General features: G+C 37.4%; 1 protein-coding gene across 5 annotated transcripts in view; it reads right to left on the minus strand.

Moving 5' to 3' along the window:
* The window catches only part of MCTP1 (multiple C2 and transmembrane domain containing 1), a 594,727-nt gene that overhangs the window by 79,449 nt on the left and 494,949 nt on the right, over positions 1–20,329 (minus strand). For 3 of the 5 annotated variants that reach the window (XM_025387618.1, XM_025387616.1, XM_025387619.1), the window contains one exon: positions 14,148–14,267. The exons of the other annotated variants lie outside the window; for them this stretch is intronic. In XM_025387618.1, the coding sequence (XP_025243403.1) occupies positions 14,148–14,267 (120 nt within the window). The remainder of the gene's footprint in view (positions 1–14,147; positions 14,268–20,329) is intronic. 5 annotated transcript variants of the gene reach the window in all.

The following is a 20,329-nucleotide window of genomic DNA, read 5'->3' on the forward strand; positions in this document are numbered from 1 at the left end:
TAATTCACTCCATGTTTATAAGAATAATACGACTCAATCAAGTCTGGGATGTACTGTTTCATCCAGTACATCTCAAAAGCAACTGCATATATGATGGCTGCTTAGTTTGATTCATGCTATTAAGGATTTGACCTTGGAGGATTTCAGCTACAGTAGTCATCAAGATAACTGAACCACTAGATGTAATAATAATTAGTGTGATAGGCTTGCCTGGGAGGCTGAATATATTGCAATACAAAAGAAGGCAGACTAAAAAAAAAAAAAGAAGAAAAAAAGAAAAGCATTAGTACTTACTGCTAAAAGACTTCCTGATTTTTACAGAGACACTCAAAAACAATTATTCTTCTTGCAAAATGCATTTCCTTGGCTCATTCTGGGAAGTGCTATGTTGTAATTTAGTCTGATTCTTAATAAGGAATGTGGCTTTAATGTGGCTATCAGATGACTTTTGATGCATGCCACTGATTATGTACAGCATGCCTTCTGCATCATCAACAGCAGTATTTGTTGTATAATCTGGTTTGCTATAAGGTGCAAAGACAGTAAATTTACTTTACTGACCAAAAGTATGTTACCTTTTATTTTTAAGTGTCAGCTTAATATGCAGAAAAACTCTTCCATTAAGAAAGGTGAAACAATAACATAAATTCTACAATCAGTATAAGCCTCTTAAATTTCTTTTCATATTTCCTTTTCAGTATTCTTAAGTGTTCATTCTATTCTTACACAAAGCACTGAACAGAATTCTAGAGTTTATTTGAACTCTGTCTCCATCTAAAGGCTTTACAATGTATTGGATTTTTTTTGCTTGCAAGAAAATTCTAATCTTGGTGTCTTTAGGATATTGCATATTAATTCAATTGAGTAGGAAAAAATAGGTCAACTATTAACCTGGAATGTGCTTTTTAAATAATAATGCTTTAATGAAACTGTATTATTTGTCAAGGGAAAAAAGTATATACCAAAGGCCAAAAAATTGAATTGTTTAATGTGCTTTGCAAGTAAGATTAAAAGCTAACTCTACTCACCATGAATCTACTTTATAAAATTTAATGTTTACGAAATATTTTCATACATTAATAAACAGAGTAAAAATAAAGAAAATTATGTACTTATGCCTCTATATTTAGAGCCAAATTTCCATTCCAGAACCTCAACTTTGTAACAAAAAGGCACAATTTTAAATGTTTCAAACGTTGAAAACAATCTTAGAATTTTTAAGTGTCTAATAAAAGGTCCACATTTAAAAAATTTTCTGTAAAGCAAGAAAAGGGAGCTGCTGTGACATTTTAAAGAGTAGCATGTCCTGCAATCTTCTAAATATCCTTTGTTCCAACCCCATCAATAATTTTGGGAGCTGCAATAGGCAAGTTAGTTTTCAGGTAAATGCACAGTTTAGCACAAATATGCAAAATACTATGGAAATATTGGAATATATTTCCATATACGATTCCATATATGGAATAGCATGGAAAATACTACACTTTGGGAACATTAGGGATCTTTAAAGAATATACTTAGAAAACAACAAAGAATTTATCTTGGAGATTATTATCAGGAAACTTTTGGACCATACTGATCTGTTAGGTTTGATTCACTTAAAAAAAATTTATAGCAACTCCCTATTTTAAGCAATGTGTTGTGGGTCGTAAAGAGGGTGAGTGGAATGGGTGTACATTTGCAGAGAATATTCTGACACTAATTTGATTTTTCTTTTTCTCTTTTCCATCTAGAGTATTTTGAGGCCTGAGGACATTATGTCAGAAAATTTAAAAATGGAGCATGTTTTGTATGTCAAAAAAATCATAGTCAGAAAACTTCAGTTCTTTTCTTATATCCCTTTCTATAAATAATATTTTTTATCTTTTTTATATAAAGAATAATCACCTCACAAAAGAAAGTCCTAGTGGGTTTAGACCTACATTTGGACTGAAAAGAATGTCTGTGGTGAATGGTGAATTGTAGCATAAAAGCCTGAATGAAAAGAATGTTCATGAAACTTCACACAAAACCTCCAAACCGTTATATCATGAGCTCCCCACAATATAACACAGAGCTCTACATCCCAGGAAAAGCCTGCCTGGTCTACTTATCATTCCTGCTTTATGTAGTGTACTGTGTGATTGCTAAATTAGTATATAATGCATTTATAATATTTATAGTACCAACATTTAGTTAAATAACCTTTATGTAAGATTTATGTTGTTTTTTTTATTTCTCATTTAATGGCAAATTATGAAGAGCATGTTTCATAAAGATAATTCTCCATTTAAATTCATCAGTCCATTAAATATTAAAATTATGTTTCTGATGCAATCGAGAACAAATTTGTCCAGCTTCAGTGATTATTTGCACTCATAAAAATTAGGCTTGATTAATAAAATTTAAATGCTTGATTAAGTTGACATTTTCATGTTCCATTCTGATTTATTAAAATTAGTCTCCATCTCCAGGCCTGGTATGCTGGTGTAGGTTTACCTTTCCCCTCCTCTCTTACCAGACATCCTGAGCGAGGCTGTTAGAAAGGAGGATTTTGCTTTTGGACTCAATGATAATTTCAGTGAAACGCCCTGTTCTTCGCTCATGGTACTGCCTGCCTTTGTCTTCATGCACTGTGCACAGTGGAGATTTGTATTACAATAATCAAGAAAAATGTGTCTTTCAAATATCTATGGATATGACCTGTAAAATGGCATATGCTTATGGTATTTCTGTAAAATTCAGTTACTAAGGTGCTTTACATTGTTGAAGACTGCTTTGCTCAAGTTTCTTCATATGCTTTTATTGATAAAAATATAGTTTTTATTTTTTGTGGGACTTCTGTATACATTGCAAGGGGACTATGGATACAGGAAATCTTACTGTGGCAATGCTATTATCTGTCTACAGGCTTAAAACCAAGAAAAATGACTGATGGCCATGAAAAACCATTCTCTTCAACAGGACTTACAAGGGAACTCTTCAAGAGAAATAGTGACATATAATGTCTAAGCTCCCACTTGCTTGCTGTTTTACACATGGCAAGGTTCCCAGGTGTCATCTATTGAGCACTTACTCTATGCTTAACATGTGTTGTCTCTTAAATTCTTAGAAGACTCTAATAAGGTACCTATTGTTCCCATTTTATTGGTGAGGAAATTGAGGCATAGCAGAATGAATAAACTTGTATAGCTAATAAGTAGAAGGTTTGGAATTAAATCCCAGATCTTCCGAATTTCAAAGTTTGGGCTTTTAACCTCAAGCCACTGGAAAGATATAGCGGTAACACTTATCTTAAAGGTGTTTTTGCTGTTGCCTATGGGAGTATAACCATTTGAAAACTTTATTTAGGTAAACTGACTGTCTCCTGTTTAAGCAATGCTATCAGAACATTCAGTTAGTTTCTAAAGAACTGATAGTGTATACTAGTTTTCTTTTTTTGTATAATGAAGTAAATTCAGTAAGTAATACATGACAAAAAAATGTCCTTGAAGGTGTATTTTAGTTTGATCACTGAAACATACTGTTTCAGTTCTAGGTACATAAGGGTAGAAAGGCCTGAAAGTTGTATGCTCTTGACAAAGGTGTCTCATACAATGCTTTAAAAAATGAACACAAAACTCTCAGCGTTATTGGACTTCCTAATAGTTCTGATTTATAAACACTTTCCACAAGCAGATAAAGACATATAATTTGGTTTCCACTTTTAGTTTGTTAATTGGGGTCTTAGAATTTCTTGTCACCTTTCTAAACCAAGGACAATAGTTCTCCACAAATATATGAAACTCTCTGCCAGCACCACCCTTCCCCCACCACCACCACACAGAGAACAATGATCAAGACTAGAAATGCAAACTAGTTCTAAGGTCATGAGTCAGGCAGAAGGTACTTCTGTTGGCCCCTTTTCCTCTCTCCCTCCCCAGGTTTAGAATAGTTTGGCTCTCTGCCAAGAGGAGAGTGCAAAGTCATTTAGAAAGAACAATCAGGAAATAATCACTGGAAATCGGTAGGATAACACATCCACCCTCAAACCAGAATTGGGGGTATCCTTATTTTCCTCCCCAGTCTTACATCTCAATTGAAGAAATGACAGTCCTGAGGGCAGATATTTGGAAGAACAGAAATGCTAAGACCCTTTGGCAGATATATGGGTGGACACTTTGGAGAACCATCAAGATGGTGAACTCTTTGGATCCATGGGAGGATTTGAGGGGTTTAGGAAGCTGGTTTTTCAGTGACTCTCTGGGGCTCCAGGGTTCAACTGTGGCTCAAATAAGTGAAAATCAACCATTTATGGGAGCAAGAATTTCAGATATCCTTCAGAGTTGCCAAAAACAATTCATTTGGTAGAAAAGGAGTTGGGGAAGAAATCCTCTATAAGAACTAAGAGTACCTCTTTGCCTCATTATATTCTTATATGCATCTCTGGAGAACTGAACAAGGTGAGGAGAACTCAGGAAGATGGTGGAGGCTAAAATATGAGAGTAACTGGGAACAACCTCTAGGGCAACTACCACTAACTTTATATTGGAAGTCTCTCTTCTGAGTCCTACTAGAGCTAAAGCAAGAAGTGTGCATTCCAGTGAGGAGAATCTTTAGTAAATTGACTTTTAAAAATAGAAGTGTTTCCTTTACATCTTTCTGTATTTGAACTGACAGGTCACGTACTGGTAATACTCATCTTCCATCATTCTACCATTTTATCTTTTCAATTTTCGGTTTGACTACAGTTTGAGAGTTGAGTAAAAAGGATAGCCAATAAACTCAAGAAGTATTAAAACCAAACATGGAGTTACTAAGTGAAAACAACAGACTGAGGCGTGAAGAACAGGTAGCCACAGGTAGCTATTTAATGCCCTGTTTCATTATATATGCATCACTCACATACATATATGCAGGAGTATCTACATGTCTTTTGACTGAACATTCTGCATGCTGTATACAGACCTCTATCACTGCACCTATTATATTCATATATTCTATTCAGTTGTTTCTCTCACTAAACCACAAACTGTCCTGGGCAAGCCATGTATCTTCATCATCTTTGAACCACAGTACTATTAGTGCCTATAAATGTTCAATAATATTTATTGAAAGTAATTATGCATAAAAATTAGATAATATTTGATTTCGAAGGAAAGATCAGACTAAAATATTTTCTAACTTTTTTTAGTAACTCAGAGCAAAATGGTCCGAGCCATTTTGCTGTGTTGAGATTAGACACACAAATGGAAGATTCAATTAGAACAATCTGAGGAGGACCCACAGTGAGCCAGTTATGACAATATGAGAGTGCTGTCATTTTTATTGTTATGATTACTTTCTAATTTGGTCATGAAGTCTGTCTCTTGAGAGTGACCATGAGCCAAGAGAGCCATTTTCTAGAGTGCTCTGATGAGAGGAAAGTAAGACTCAGGTGTGTCAGTCAGACGAAACACATTGAGGAGGTGAACCCAAAGTGCATAAAACAAGAAATTTAGTACTTACTGGTCCCAGAGAGGTTAGGGATGCCAATGGGAGACTGAGGGAAGGCTGGAGGCGGCAGGGAGCTCAGCCAGTGGGTGGGACACGCAAGAGAAAAAGAGGAGCCGTCAGACTATGCCTTTATTAAGGTCCATGGGTGTTATCCCGTGGCTGGTTTAAAGACAGCACGAGGGGAAATGCTGGCTTGGCTCCAGCGCTAACCATTAGGTTTCATCATGGTCAGCAGCTGTGGGGTGTGTTGGGTCAATGGGATGAGAAGCAAGTGGGCTACAGCATAAACAACCACACAGAGAAGGTAAGCTTTAACTAGCCAAAGGGGACGGGTACTGCTAGGTTTCAAATAACTCATGTCAGGCCTTAAAATGGATGCCTAGGCAGCAACTATATGAAACAAATTTATGACAGACGTGGGAACTCAGAGGTATGGGCTCATTTAACCTCTTAGCGTATGAGTTGGTAGGGTCAGACTGGTAGTAGGGGGTGAGTGTCAGGGATGGCTCTCCAAAAGAAAGAATAATGATAATTAGCGGCTACCCAGGCACAGCTGTATAAAATGTTAAAGGCTTAATGGGTTGCAAATTAATATTAACTACCAAAAACCTTCAAAATGTATATACTCTCACCCAGAAATTCTTCAAGGACTTTCCAAAGCATATTACCAGAAAGGGACCCAAAGGTTTCTTTAGGATTTTCTTCACAGTACTGAGAAGGCAAAATATTTGAAGTGGGCCAGGCACGGTGGGTGACGCCTGTGATCCCAGCACTTTGGGAGGCCCAAGTAGGCGGATCACTTGAGGTCAGGAGTTCCACACCAGCCTGACCAACATGGCGAAATCCTGTCTCTACTACCAAAAAAAAAAAAAAAAAAAAAAAATTAGCCGGGCGTGGTGGCAGGTGCCTGTAATCCCAGCTACTAGGAAGGCTGAGGCAGGAGAATCGCTTGAACCCAGCAGGTGGGGCTTGCAGTGAGTCGAGATCACACCACTGCACTCCCACCTGGGTGACAGAGTGAGACTCTGACTCAAAAAAAAAAAAAAAAAAAAATTGAAGGAAATATATCTAAAAACTGTCTAATTAAGAAGACTGGTGCAGTGGCTTGCACCCGTAGTCCCAGCTAGGCAGGAGGCTGAGGTGAGAAAACTGATTGAGTCTAGGAGTTCGAGGCTGCAGTGAGCTATGATGGCACCACTGCACTCCAGCCTGGGCAGCAGAGAGAGACCCTGTCTCTAAAATACACACACACACTCATATAGTGAAAATTGTATAGAAATTAAAACTTATAGTAGACTGTTTTCCAGGAATATGAGGGATATTTCCAGATATGTTGCAGAATATAAAAAGCAGGTGAGCTAAAATGGGTTAAATGTGACTCAATTTTTATAAAAAACAAAACATGTGTGATAAGAAATATACATTTACATTTGTAAGTATATTTTTAAGAAAACAGTAGAAGGCATAGAAAGAGTGTATAGAATATTTGGGAAACTACAAGTATACTCTGCTCCAGATACTCCTGCAACTGCTGGGGCTATCCCATCCTGGCCCTCCTCATTTCCAGACCCACTACCTTGGAAGGTCTTCTTTTCCCAAGGTGAAAGGCCCCTCTTCCAACCCCTGTCTCGGGTGGGTCATAGCCTTCATGGCTGGACAGCCACCTCCTCATCAACGCCAACCGTGTTGCCTACAAGCCTGCTGTGCCAGTGGAGGAGCCCCGAAGACCATCCCAGGATGATGCACCCCATAAAAGTACAGTCTTGCAGGGGCTACAGCCACCCACAGTGCACCTGTGTCTTTGCCAGCCCTCTGCGGCTGCAGAGCCACCATGCATCACACTCAGACCTCAAACTCTTCACGTGCGGCACCTCGGGCAAGGGTTTCAAGCTCTTCCACCATGCTGCACATCTGTCCTCAGTGCTCACGTGACTTCCAGGCCTCTGCTAAGTTCCAGACCCTGCCTACACTGCCCTTCTCCAGCCACCACGTCTGTCCCATGCTGCACCATTCCCACCCACGTTCTGTGAGTACGGGCTTTGCAGACGTTACTGCCTTATTCTGGGCTTGAGTTTCCTCATATGTCCAAAGGGAGAAGCATCACTCTTTTTTTCTCTTTTCTAGTTGTGTCATGAAGACAAAAGGATTGCCTTCCCTGAGCCTGTGGACTGGGTGAATAGGAGGTAAAGCAGGGAACACAGGCCTGCGAGTCAGCTGGAACTACCTTCCCATCCAGCTGTGCTGCGCTAGCCTTTGCAAGTGGCTTGGTTTCCTGCTCTCCCAAGTGGCAAGCAATTGTCCAGAAGAAAGTGACAACAAAAGAGGATGGCCATGGTCTTGTTCATTTCTGTTTTCTCACCCTTAGGCCACTACTCCCACCTTTTGCTCAATAAACATTGCATACTCCAAAACAAACAAAAGCAAAACACCACCACCACCACCACACACATAAACAATCCTGTTGGAATACTGAGGAGGATGAAGCTGAAACTATGGTTTAGGTGGGGCCTGCTCCTGACGGGTCTTCTATACTTGAAGATGTTGGGGAATACCTTTATTTCAGAACTGTCACCTCCCTACAGGTCTGGAGGTAAGAATAAAAGGTACAATTGAGATAGAGTTGCCAGATAAATATAGAACATCCACTTAAACTGCAATTTCAGATAAATCAAGAATGTTATAAAAACATATACGTGTAAGTATGTCCTGTTGTTATCTGAAATTTCCATTGAACTTGGCATCTGTGTTTTTATTTGCTAAATCTGACAACCCTAAATTGGGTACAAATTCATAGGGCTTCAGGGCTGGAATTTGAGGGAAATTTGCAAAGTAGAAGGCCTGGTCATCTACTGAGAGGGAGGGGACAGTGGTGGGGGGACTTGGGATGAGTGAAGAAAATGTGGAGATCTTGTTGGTGCAAATCCAAAGCCTGATGACGATGGTTATTAACATGTTGGGTTGCACTATGTACAGCAAGTGATTATCTAACAAGGCTAAACAGTTGGTGAACAGCTTTGAGAGGGGTCACAGGGGATAAGCTTTCTACCAACATCTGATTGGCTGTTGATTCTACTGATTTATCCTAGTGATCGTGTTGGAAAACTAAAGGTCTGGTTCTTTTCATGGTCCTCCTCAGATTTTTTTCAAGCTGATGACCTTCTGAAAAAAATTGAGAAAATTGCTGTTGAAATAAGCACGAAGAAGAAAAGAGTGATCATCCATTTTTAGATGTGTTTACAGGCTGTATGACTCAGTGTTGCTTCTGCTAAGAGCACTGAATATGTGGTCTTTTTTGGTACTGAGAGGCAAACACAGGAAACTTGTGGTCTATGCTGCTTTCAGTGAATGATAAAACTCTTACTGAAGTAGAGAGAGTCTAACTGTACATTCAGAGTGCTTTGCATATGACGTCCTCTCCTCTGTCAGCTTGGCTTTGGCCAGCCTCTTTAGATCCTGTTAGGAATACTTGACTTATTCAGTATTCCATATATTCCACCACAGACTTCTTTGGAATGGAGAACACTGGCTGACAAAATAATAAATGTGCTTGATTTATAGGAGCTCAAGTCGATCAGATGTTTCTGTGGTGGACCATTCCAAACTGTTCAATCAACAGCACTTATGGCAAAGAGTGCTGCTCTTAGGAGCTTTATTTGTAGAGATAAGTGCTCTGGGTCTCATTGGAACAGACCTAATGGGAGACAATATTCAGTACTATTCTGAAAGGGAAATGAAGAAACAAATGCTTTGTCACGAGAAGGAGCTAACTAAACATTGCAGTATTTCCTAAAGTATTTTAGCAAGGCAGACTCTGTCTCAATTTGTGTCACAGTCATATCATGAGTCAGAGAATGATTTCATTGATCTGCCCCACTCTTCAGTCTTTTAATGCCACCATTGATTAGATAACTGAGATTGTTGTGTGGGAGGAATATCATGACAGTAAAAATGAATGTTCTTTTAAAGTGTAATTAAAAAACACAGCTTGAAGAATTTTCTTGTGTCAAAGATATTCAAAAATTGCTTTGACACAAAAAAATTTATTCACAAATATGAAGAAGTCAGCTTTGATGGACTCCTCCCATGGTCACCTTGGTGAATGGAAGGTAGCCCTCCTGGTCATGAATGCTTTGGAAATTAATGGTGGCATGTGGGATAGAATAGATGACTAGCACTAATTCATGTGAGGTTACTGGGTACCTCATAGGAAGGAATCTGGAGACAACAGGGATTCTATGCAAGGCCCTGGACACTAAGAAAGCAGTCCTTTGGGAAAGGAATGCCCATGCGTGTACCATAGATACAGCCTGGGACTTTACAACAGGGCACAATTGGGTTCACATCACACTTGCTCTGGGGAGTTGCTTACTTATCATCCTTGATACTGAATTTTCTGATTCATAAAATGGGGATAAAACTATTTAGAATTATTTACTTGATATAATTATTGTAAAGGAAAAAAGGAGGTGATGTCTCTAAAAGGCTTAGCAGGATGCCTGATACATAGAAATTGCTTGATAAATATCCTTTCTGTTTCCCTCAATGAGAGATACGGAAGACATGAGATGAGGGGTGTGGGAAAATTACTACTTTCTATTAATATGTCGGCTAAAAGGTGTAGTTAGTGCTACTGGCTTTTCAGTAATTCGTGGGACAAACTTGCTGTAACAGTGCCCAGGGAGAGGTGGGATATATTCCCAGCAGGAAATGTGATTGACTGGTGGTTCGGAGTATAAACTTCAGGCAGACTGCTCTGTGTTCTAATACTGGTTCTGACACTTTCTGTGTGTTTTTCGATAAGTTATTTAATCTTTCTGGCCCTGTTTCCCTGTATGTGCAGTAGAAATGACACTTACAGGGTGTGCAATAGACCCCTGGTTTGCTTGGCTAACCTATTTCCTTTATTCTCCGTGACTTGATTCTCTTTTCTCAAGGAAGAGCTCTTGCAGCCATGCTTGTCTACATGAGCATGTTCCTTTGCTTACAACTGATGAAGGGACCTGGGTGGGGGGCGGCAGGTCACTTGACTTAGGAGGATCCAACCCATTGGCTGGGCTAACACAATCAGCTTCTCTCTCTTGGAGGAGGACTAAATGACATGGTGAATATAAAGTACTTCACACAGAGCCCAGGGTGTAATGATGTTTCAGTAGTTTTTAAATCAAAGTAAAAGCCATTTCCTGGCATCTACTCTTCCACTTTCAAAATGTCTGTCTACAGTCACTGTAATTTGGATAGTTGGTACAAGCCTAATAGGCAATGCTGGTGAGAACTTTTCCCAGGTTTTGAAGTGACAGCTCAAACCAAGAGAAGGATGACATTCCTATCTTTATATCCCTTTCATGCCAGGGACATTTCTGAATGAAGCATGTCTTAAACGGTTTTCTCTGGAAAAGCCTAACAATTTTCATGCTAGAAATTTTAATATCATAGTCCCAGTCTAGGTATATTTAGACCTAAGATTGCTTATTTTTAACAAGTCCAACTAGGAAATAGCAGAGGTGAAATATTTTTAACCATGCCTCTTTCACATGGGCACCCTCTGTGTCTACAGTTTTAACCTCAGGAATGGCTGTTTACTTATTCTGTCCTTAACAGGTTCAGCTCATTAAACGCTGCAAAACTTATTCAGCAAGGATTACATCTGCTTTTGCTCATTAAACTAGAATAGGCACCATGGTGGGGAAAAGGTATGAGGGTTCAGTGCCTGTAATCTTAAGGGTCTCCAAGAAAGGAAAGACTCTCCTTAAACAATACACACACAAAGAAACATTTTCCTGTTTGGTATTAATCTCAAATATTAGCCAATACATTGAAGACAGAATTTTACCCATCTATGCATTTTTCATCTTTCACAGTATTTCTTTGATTTTCTTCTTCAACTTCTTATGTCATGGAAATTGTGTTTCCTTTTCTTTCTTTTCTATGACCTGAAGGTCATTTTGATTTTTCTTTTATAGTTTTCACCCTAATTAAATTTTGTCAGCTGAATGTATAGATTTTTGTTTTGGTTTGGTTTGATTTTTGGTGGCAGAAAATTCTTTCTCTTTCTCTGTCTCTCTTTCCTAAAACAGAAAGTTTCCTGGTTTGGAATCAGCCAATGGTGTGATTAACGTACCTCGGAGATCCTGTAAAGTTTTCACTTATGCTGAAAGAGTCTGCAGTGTCTTTGGGATATCAATATGGACTTACAGGAAAATACCATCCTTCCAGTGCTATGCACTATGCAGGAGAGTCAATTCGTCACAGCATGGCAACCCCTACACACACTTTCCCTAAATTCATATATGTGTGTGTGTGTGTGTGTGTGTGTGTGTATGTGTGTGTGTGTGTGTGTGTGTATATATATATGCATTCTGTAACCAGCAAAGTATAATCCAGGTTTCTTTTCAAAAGGAGCAACCGGTTCAAATGCACAGCTGGATATGCCAGCAAACACATAATTAGACAAATTGGATTTAAGAGTTACGTAAGGTCTTAACTGAGCCAGTGAATAAGAAGCTGAATGAAACGTTGTGATTGCTGCTCTGGTGCCTAGAAAGAACAGAATATGTGGATCTGTGTGTTTTGGGCAAATAAAAGGCAATTACTGGGAGTTATGGAGTGTAGTTGGCATTCCATGAGAGTTAGACTATAGAATGTTTCACAGTGGGTTGTGCTGGGGAAGAAAAATGTCCATGGCTAAAAGAGGAGCCTGTTAGAGGAGATGTACTAAAAAGAAAAGATTTGGTAAATACTATTTTGAAGCTATATTTTGCAAAAATCATATGATATGCATTTTTTTCAATAGGCTATAAAATGTCTTAGAGAATTTTAAGTACAAAAGGATACATTATATATTATTTTTCCTCTAAAAGTGGATGTTTCCAGCCAAGCCAGGTATATTCTGGAGAAGATAACAAGCAAAGTCTACAGTTTCAGAATTTTTCACTAAGAATACCAAAACCAGTGACTAAATATTGAAGATAAGCCCCCTCATAGAATTAAGAAGCTAAAACTAAATTACCAGTTTTTCCTATTTGGAAATAATCTTATTTGCAAATTTGTCTCAAGGCAACAGAATGAAAAGTAGATATTCTTCTCTCTCGACAATCTCCACGAAGTAAATGGGACAAAAAAGCAATTGTCTGAAAGAGTCCTATTTTCTTAAAGAAAACATCCTGAATTAATTGATGAAAGTACCTATTAGTCCCCATGACACCAATGCTTATAGCATTTAGGGCTTGTCTGTTAGTGTGCAATTTAAATATATATCCATAAAATCCTTGCCAATAATACTAATAACTTCTTGTCTATTGATGCTGACTAAACATTAAAATCTCTATTAGCAATCTCATGTTTGTTTGATATACTTTACAAAGAAGGTTTTGAACATGTCTAATTTGCAAAGCAGGTACTACAGACAGTGACAAATACAAAGATGAACAGAGTTCCCTTCCCTCAAATTTATAATCTAGTAAGAAAGACAGAAATATAATAGAGAAGTAAACATGGTGTCTTGTTGGCAACTTTGTCACATACTAAAGGAAATTATTTTGAAGAATTTTATATTTTGCGTACATTGCTATTTGAAGTGTATTTTAATTGTGTTATTTAAAAGGGAAGTTCTTTTACATTGAAGGTATGTATGCAACCATTATGATGGTTACTATTAAGTATTATACACTACTTTTAAGCTGATGATCAAATAATTCTGCATCATTATGGGCACAGTAGTTGGCAAAAGATCGATTTATGATCTGTTATAATCTACAGATCATAAATCAAACAGAGATCCTTAATGGCAAGAAAAGTAGTAGTCTGCTAAGGACCAAGTAGATTCTCGTGTTTGCCAACCTTTAAATTCTTCTCAACAGCAGTCTATTGAGTTATCAAATTGTAAATGTTGTATTTGGAGAAGACACTCCCCTCATTTATTTACATGTGGGAAAGCTTTTCATAGTTAGGTTGCTAGGGGCATAGTGATAGACAATCCAAGGGGAACAAAGCTTGGCAGAACATATGTGATTATAGTGTGGGCAGCTTCTGCTACTTAGTCTAAAACTCTTCTAGAAAGAGAAGGTTGTCTCACACATTCTGCTTTCAAAAATGCCAAAGAGGACAGGTAGATTTAGTATAACTTTCCCTAGGTTAAATGAAAGCTCTTCATCCTTAAGCTTGATATCTCAATACACCCCTGACACAGAGAAGGATATTTACTGTTGTCCAGTGAACCTGCATTGAACTAAGGTACTTTATACACGTTTCCAGGCCAACAATCATGAAGCCTTCATTTCTTCCAATGACAGAGAACAAAGAATCTATCTGTCTTAAGTAAAATACATTCACATAGTTTGATCACTAATAATTTTGTGACATTGTATCTTAAATCAGGATTCATTAAGATATAACAAATAAGGAGAATAAAGCAATTATTTGAAGCAGCACCCATTTATGATTGAAAATCATAGCTCATTCTTTGGTGCTGCTCCCTGTTTTAGTTTCTACCAAGAGGAGTAATGTTAGAAATAAGTGAATACTTTCTATTGTGTTAGGACCAAGGAGTCGTTAGTTTTGATCTGATAAAATTTTCCTCTAAACTTGAGTATTTGTAGACAGAACTTCCGGTTTGTAAAGCCAAATTCAATATTGATCTTGTCAGAGGGACTAGAATAAGAACAAAAACACATATAAGTAAGAGAGTAGAGACTTACTGTATCACGTTGCCTGTTATCTTTCCCTGATATTATCAAGAAGTAGTTCCATGTCAATAGTAACAACAAAACCAGTGGTATCATGTAGAGCTCAAAGTTCCAGACAACAAAGAGAAAGAGCTGGAGGAGAGAGAAGAGAGAAGAAGGGATGAGTCAACACTGAATTTCATTAAATGGACTCTTATTTATACTCTACTTCAAAAACCCAAAACCGAATGCTTCAGAACAGGAAGATTTATCTTGAAAACAAAGCCTTGGAAACTTTTAGACATTTTTCTAAAAATATAACTGACCCTTGAAAAGTCACTGGTAAGATTTCCAATCTGTTTAATTTCTATTAAGGAAAAGTTGATATCATTACGTTGTCAAAGAGGAAATTTGAGTTTTTCTCCTCCAGTGAAATTATTGTTAAGTTGAACACAATTTTTAAAAAGCAGCAAAATGAACTCCACTACACTGTCAGAAATAGCCTGGTTTATCTGCCTTAATGATAAAAAATGAATCACTATTTAATATCAGGGACTTTTAAAAAATCTTACTTGGATAATACAACATAACAAGATTAATAGGCAGATGAAAATACCAAGTCTACATCAGAGAGCCCCAAAGATTTCACAACATGAAAAAAAGCACTGCTATCGATAAGTGTACAAAATGGTTGGCTTAACATTTAGCATTACCATAGAAATCAAACAGCTATTACAAGGAAATTTTGTCAAAACAAATTTTAAAATGCCTATTTGTATTATTCTTTTTAAACACTACCTACTTCTCCAAGTATATAAACTTTTTCATTGTAAGACAAATGTTAGATTAAGAACTCAGGGTGGCAGATGGAGTCATTCTAAGAACACTTACATTATAAAACAACACAAAGTTGGATATAAAGTATGACTCACCCCCAACCCACACCAGACTTGTAATCCTGGACAGATCATCTAAATTCTCTGGGTCTGTGGCTTTTGCTGTCAAATTAAGGTAATGTTAAGGCAGGAGGCATTTAAAAACTAGATTCCACTCCTGACAGTAATGCTAACTAGCCATATAACTTTTAAGCAACATATATATCCCCCCTTTCGTTTCTTCCCTAGTAAAATGGGGATAATAGGATTATCCACCTCAGGGTTGTAAGAATTAAACCCACTGCTTGGTGCACAGTCATTTCGCAAAAACAAAAACCCAAACCATTATTGTGTACATGTTATTAATACCTTACAAAACACAGAAAGTAAACTAATTATTGATTAAGGTCCTCAAGTAATACAGATTATAATACTGGAAGCTAGAAAGCCCTCTGCCTGCTAAGATTTAGCTGAACATAGCATAACTGGGACTTTCAGCCAGCTGGTTGGAATAACACAAACATCTTGCATTTGATAGGTCAGGAGAGTTAGGGGCAGTGCCCTAAGGACACCGTGTCAGGCACAGCAGCATGGACCATTTGCAGTCTTCTTAATAAATCTCAGTGAAGCCTGCAGCCTATTTAAATAGCAGAGAAAATTAAACAGTGTGAAATGGTAGGGAGACTCCTGGCCTCAGGGCCAGGAAACCAAGGTTCTGAGCTTTAGAAAGTCACTTTGCCTTAGTGTTCTCATATCTTGACAGAGGTCTATAAATCTAATTGTCTTGAATATTTCTCTAATATTTAAAATGACTTCATGACATTACTGTACCATCTGTTTTTTCAATGTGACATTAAATTTTGAAAACTATATATTTTACCGAATTCTTTTATATTCATAACCAAGAGGGCACCAAAAAGCACAAATAATAGTTAAGTAAGCCAAGAAATGATTTTGGACAGAATTACATAGTAACTATAGATTCAAGTTCCTGCATAAGAAAAGTTCCACATATTGTAATACATGAAGCAGGAGCCATATCTTTTATTTTATGAGAAAAGTAGGAAGATTTCCAGAAAAAGAAAATATTTTCATTCAATTTTTGAAATTTATACCAATTATACAAAGATGATATAAATAATTGATGGTTATGATTATTAAAATATATTTTTATAAAGATAATTCTCTTTTTGGAAGTGAATTAAGGTAAATCTGACAGACATCAATACATGTAAAAGGGAAAATCATTTTTGGCTAGAGTCCATATTCTTTATATATTTAATTGTAACATTTAGGCAGTCACTAGAATATAAGCTCCTGTAAAGGTAGACTTTTTGTTTTCATTCACTGTTTTACCCCTAGAGCCTGGAACAGTACTTGGGGCATGGCAAGTGCTCGATAAGTAAATATTTACTGAATTAATGGATAAATGGACACTGGGTTCCCCAATCATTCAACAGAATTCTATTTAATTATTTGTATTAGCAAAAGTTCTATAGATCTACTACATAAAACCAAGTGACTTCAGGAAAATGCATTCAGAGTTACAACCTGGAATACTACTAACAAATTTCTCCCTCTGACAAAAAAGCCTACCTTAGTACTTCTAGACAAGATTTTCTTTCCATTTGGCTATGCAATCATGAACTATTTTGGATATTATGGTCTTTTCTCTCGGACCTTACTTTATGTTTGCCTTTTCTGAGGGCACTCATTTGAGTTAGTGTGTTCTGGCCTCATGGATGGGACTCAGATTATCCCATTGCTAAATATGACCAATTGTAATCTTTGTAACCTATTGAGCAGATATATTTTCCCTTCTAATGTCCATTCATTGGTGTTAGGTTCCTCGTCTTATTCAGAATGAATTTCCTTGTAATGTCCATGTATTGGTGTTAGCTGCAGGCCTGTCATCCACAGAAAAAACTTCCTAGATGACAATCCTGCAAGCAATCAAGACATCTCTCGTGCCTTCTTCTTCTCTAGGTTTAACATCACCACTTACTTCAAGCATCGGTTACACATTATGGTTTCTAGGCACTTCCCCATTGTAGTCATCTTCCTCTTACCATATCCAAATCAACACATCAAAAACTTTCTTAAAATATAGCACTCAGAACTGACACACACTTATCATAAATGCCTGTGGTATTTTTATATGTCCTAATAACATGGGTACCAGAACATGGATTGGGGAAAGACAGAGGAGAGAGAGAGACAAAGGAAGAAATTATGTTCATTTTAGGAATTCTGGCAATGGAAAAACCATCTCCTTTTCTATTGTGGTTTTAATAATCTAATATTTGGGTAATTGAGTGAGGAGCTCCTACTGTTGAAAATATATATTTTTAAAACATGAGGGCTTTGAATAAATTGTAAATACAAAAGCATTTATTTTTCTTTTTCAGCACCTAAATGAAGATTTCAAAAGGTTAAAGAACATGAACACAGATTAACAATAACAATGTATTTATTCAACAAATATGTTATGAAATATTAGATGTTTGAAAGTAGAACAGCCAATCATGTATTCAACATAATATTAGTGATGATTTTACTTCCTGTTAGCTGGTGAGGCTCCTCTAATAAAGAGAGCCCTCAAAGGAAGAAAGGAGATTTTTAGCTCATTCACTCCACACTGAAGCCTCTTCTCTCCTCTCTCTTCGGAAAGAGATCAATCTTCTCCTCTTTCCTATAAAAAAAACCTGAGATAACACAAAAGACCTGGCCTTTAGTGTCCCACTAGAGTAGTAAGAGAAATAAGGCAGCTGGAAGAAACCCAAGGAAGGCCAAGACAATGAAGGATCTGTCCATGGTCCTGACTATACATTTTCAGAGGTATGGGGGAAACAAGAGATATAATAATGCGTTAAAATGGGATGGAAAAAGAAATCAAGAAACAATTTTTAAAATCTCCAATGTATTCACAGAATACAAAAATAAACCATAAAATGTCTAGAATTTGTCCAGATCTGCATTTCCGGACTGCTTTTTGCCTCTGTGGGTCATGGAATGAGGACCTGCAGATTTTAGAATTTTTTGATGTAAAAGTGTAGTGATAAGGACACTCACAAATGTCTACACAGTGTTGAATTCCTTCACATCCTTCACTACAGCACCCTTTCTGTATTTTTTCCTCTCTGTCACATAATCTCGTCACATCTCCCCCATCTCTCCTTTTAATAAGGAAACTTAGGCTGTCTACATTTTACTCTCATGGAATACATACCCAATTCCAAACAAAACATCTACCCCTACATTAGTTATCCATGTTCATTAGAGACTAGAACTATTCCAAGAATTTGATGGCTTTCTTTTTTAATCATTAGATGGCTGTTGTAATTTACAATTAGAATTCAATACCAGAAAATCTTTAGGGGGCATTAGCCAAATGGTAATAAGTACACACAACCCCCTTCATTAGAAAGAGAACACTGAGAGTTTTACTCATTATCCTGCATGTTAGAAGCTCTTTGTCAACTGGCCTTGGGCTGTTAGCCACGACTGTGGGATCCCTCAAGGAGCTGCTGCAGTGTGGTACAGTAGAAAGAAGAGTATTTGAATCAGGCCTAGGGCATCCAAGCTCTCTAGTCACTAGCTTTGGGACCTTGGGCAAGTTACTAGATTTCTCTTAGTTTTGTCATCTGAAAAGAGAAAATGATACTATTTACTTGGCAGATTTGAGAAGCAATTAAGCTGATGCTTGACACCTATAAAATGCTCAACAAGCATTACGTGTTATGACAAGCAGGAATTCATTGGCTTACACTACATATAATTTTTTGGCCCTTCTAGCAGCTTATCACTTTCCATATACTACCCTAGAATCTATAGCTAATGATTGTTTCAAGAATAAGAGCTATGCTAAAGAAGTCATGCCAACTAAATAGAAAGAGATGATGAAATGAGTGCCACTTTCAGTTTTTCATATTTAATTTGTGGTGACTGAGTGCAGTAATGACCCCAATTTTTCCATGTTTCCCTGTATCCATGACTTTTATAATAGCCTCCCACAATGACTGAGATTAGGCATATAACTTATTTTGGTCAACGATAGAGTAGCAAATATGATGAAAACAGAGGCTTAAAAAAACATGGGGCATAGTTGCTCCATCATCCCAGTAGAAAGCCAGACAGCATCCAAAGCAAAGCCACCTAACAGACCAGAAGCCAACCAAAGACGCAAGAGTGAGCCCAGCTAAGCCTAGTCCAAACTGCTAACAAAATCATCACTAAATAAATGATAGTTGCTTTAAGCTACTAATCGTGGAGCGGTTTGTTATACAGCAAAGGCTCACTAACACATATTATTCTGTCTCCAAGGAGACAATGTGGTAGGGTAAAATACAGTTTCGACCAGAAGCCCAAAGAAGTGATTTCAGTTCAATTTCTGTTATCTGATCATCATAGGACCCTGTGCAAGTCAATTATTCTCTTTTTCTTTAGTCTCTTACCTATAAAATGGAGATGGTTACACCAGCCTATTTCACAAGTTGGCTGTGGAAAAGCAAGTGATATATGTGAAGATGCTTCATCAAAAAGTACTATATTATTAATATAATGCTTTTCTTTCTCTTCTTTTTTTTTTTTTTTTTTTTTTTTTGAGACAGAGTCTTGCTCTGTTGCCCAGGCTGGAGCACAGTGGTGCGATCTCGGCTCACTGCAAGCCCCGCCTCCTGGGTTCATGCCATTCTCCTGCCTCAGCCTCCCAAGTAGCTGGGACTACAGGCGCCCACCACCACGCCTGGCTAATTTTTTGTATTTTTAGTAGAGACGGGGTTTCACTGTGTTAGCCAGGATGGTCTCGATCTCCTGACCTCGTGATCTGTCCACCTCGGCCTCCCAAAGTGCTGAGATTACAGGCGTGAGTCACCGCGTCCGGCCTATGCTTTTCATATTATAAATTATTATTAAGAAAATTACACAGACTTTATAAACTTAATAAGTCAATATGATCATTGCTCTTTGAGCAGTTGTAGAAGACAGGTGGTGTTCTTTAGGGTGAACTGTATTTGGTGAGGAATGGAGAATTTTTTGGTGGGAAATCCTAAGAGTTAAGCGGAAGAGTTGCAGTTAAAAGTTTTACTAATAATTGAAACAAAAAATCTAGATCTTTACAAAAATTCATTATTACTAGCAAATGGCTGAAACATTAAAGATTTTGTGAACTCAAGTTAAAACAACTCAGTATTAAAATGTTAACAATTTCTTAACAATCTTATTATGCCCCTATATATGAAAAACAGCTTGTTCGGAACTAGTAGTTTCATGAATTCTAATTCTTGTTCATAGTCTTTGTTCATTTTTAAATTCAAAAATCTTTTATCTAAATCAGTACTA

The sequence above is a fragment of the Theropithecus gelada genome, chromosome 6 (genome assembly GCF_003255815.1).
Source record: "Theropithecus gelada isolate Dixy chromosome 6, Tgel_1.0, whole genome shotgun sequence".
Taxonomy (NCBI): Eukaryota; Metazoa; Chordata; class Mammalia; order Primates; family Cercopithecidae; genus Theropithecus; species Theropithecus gelada.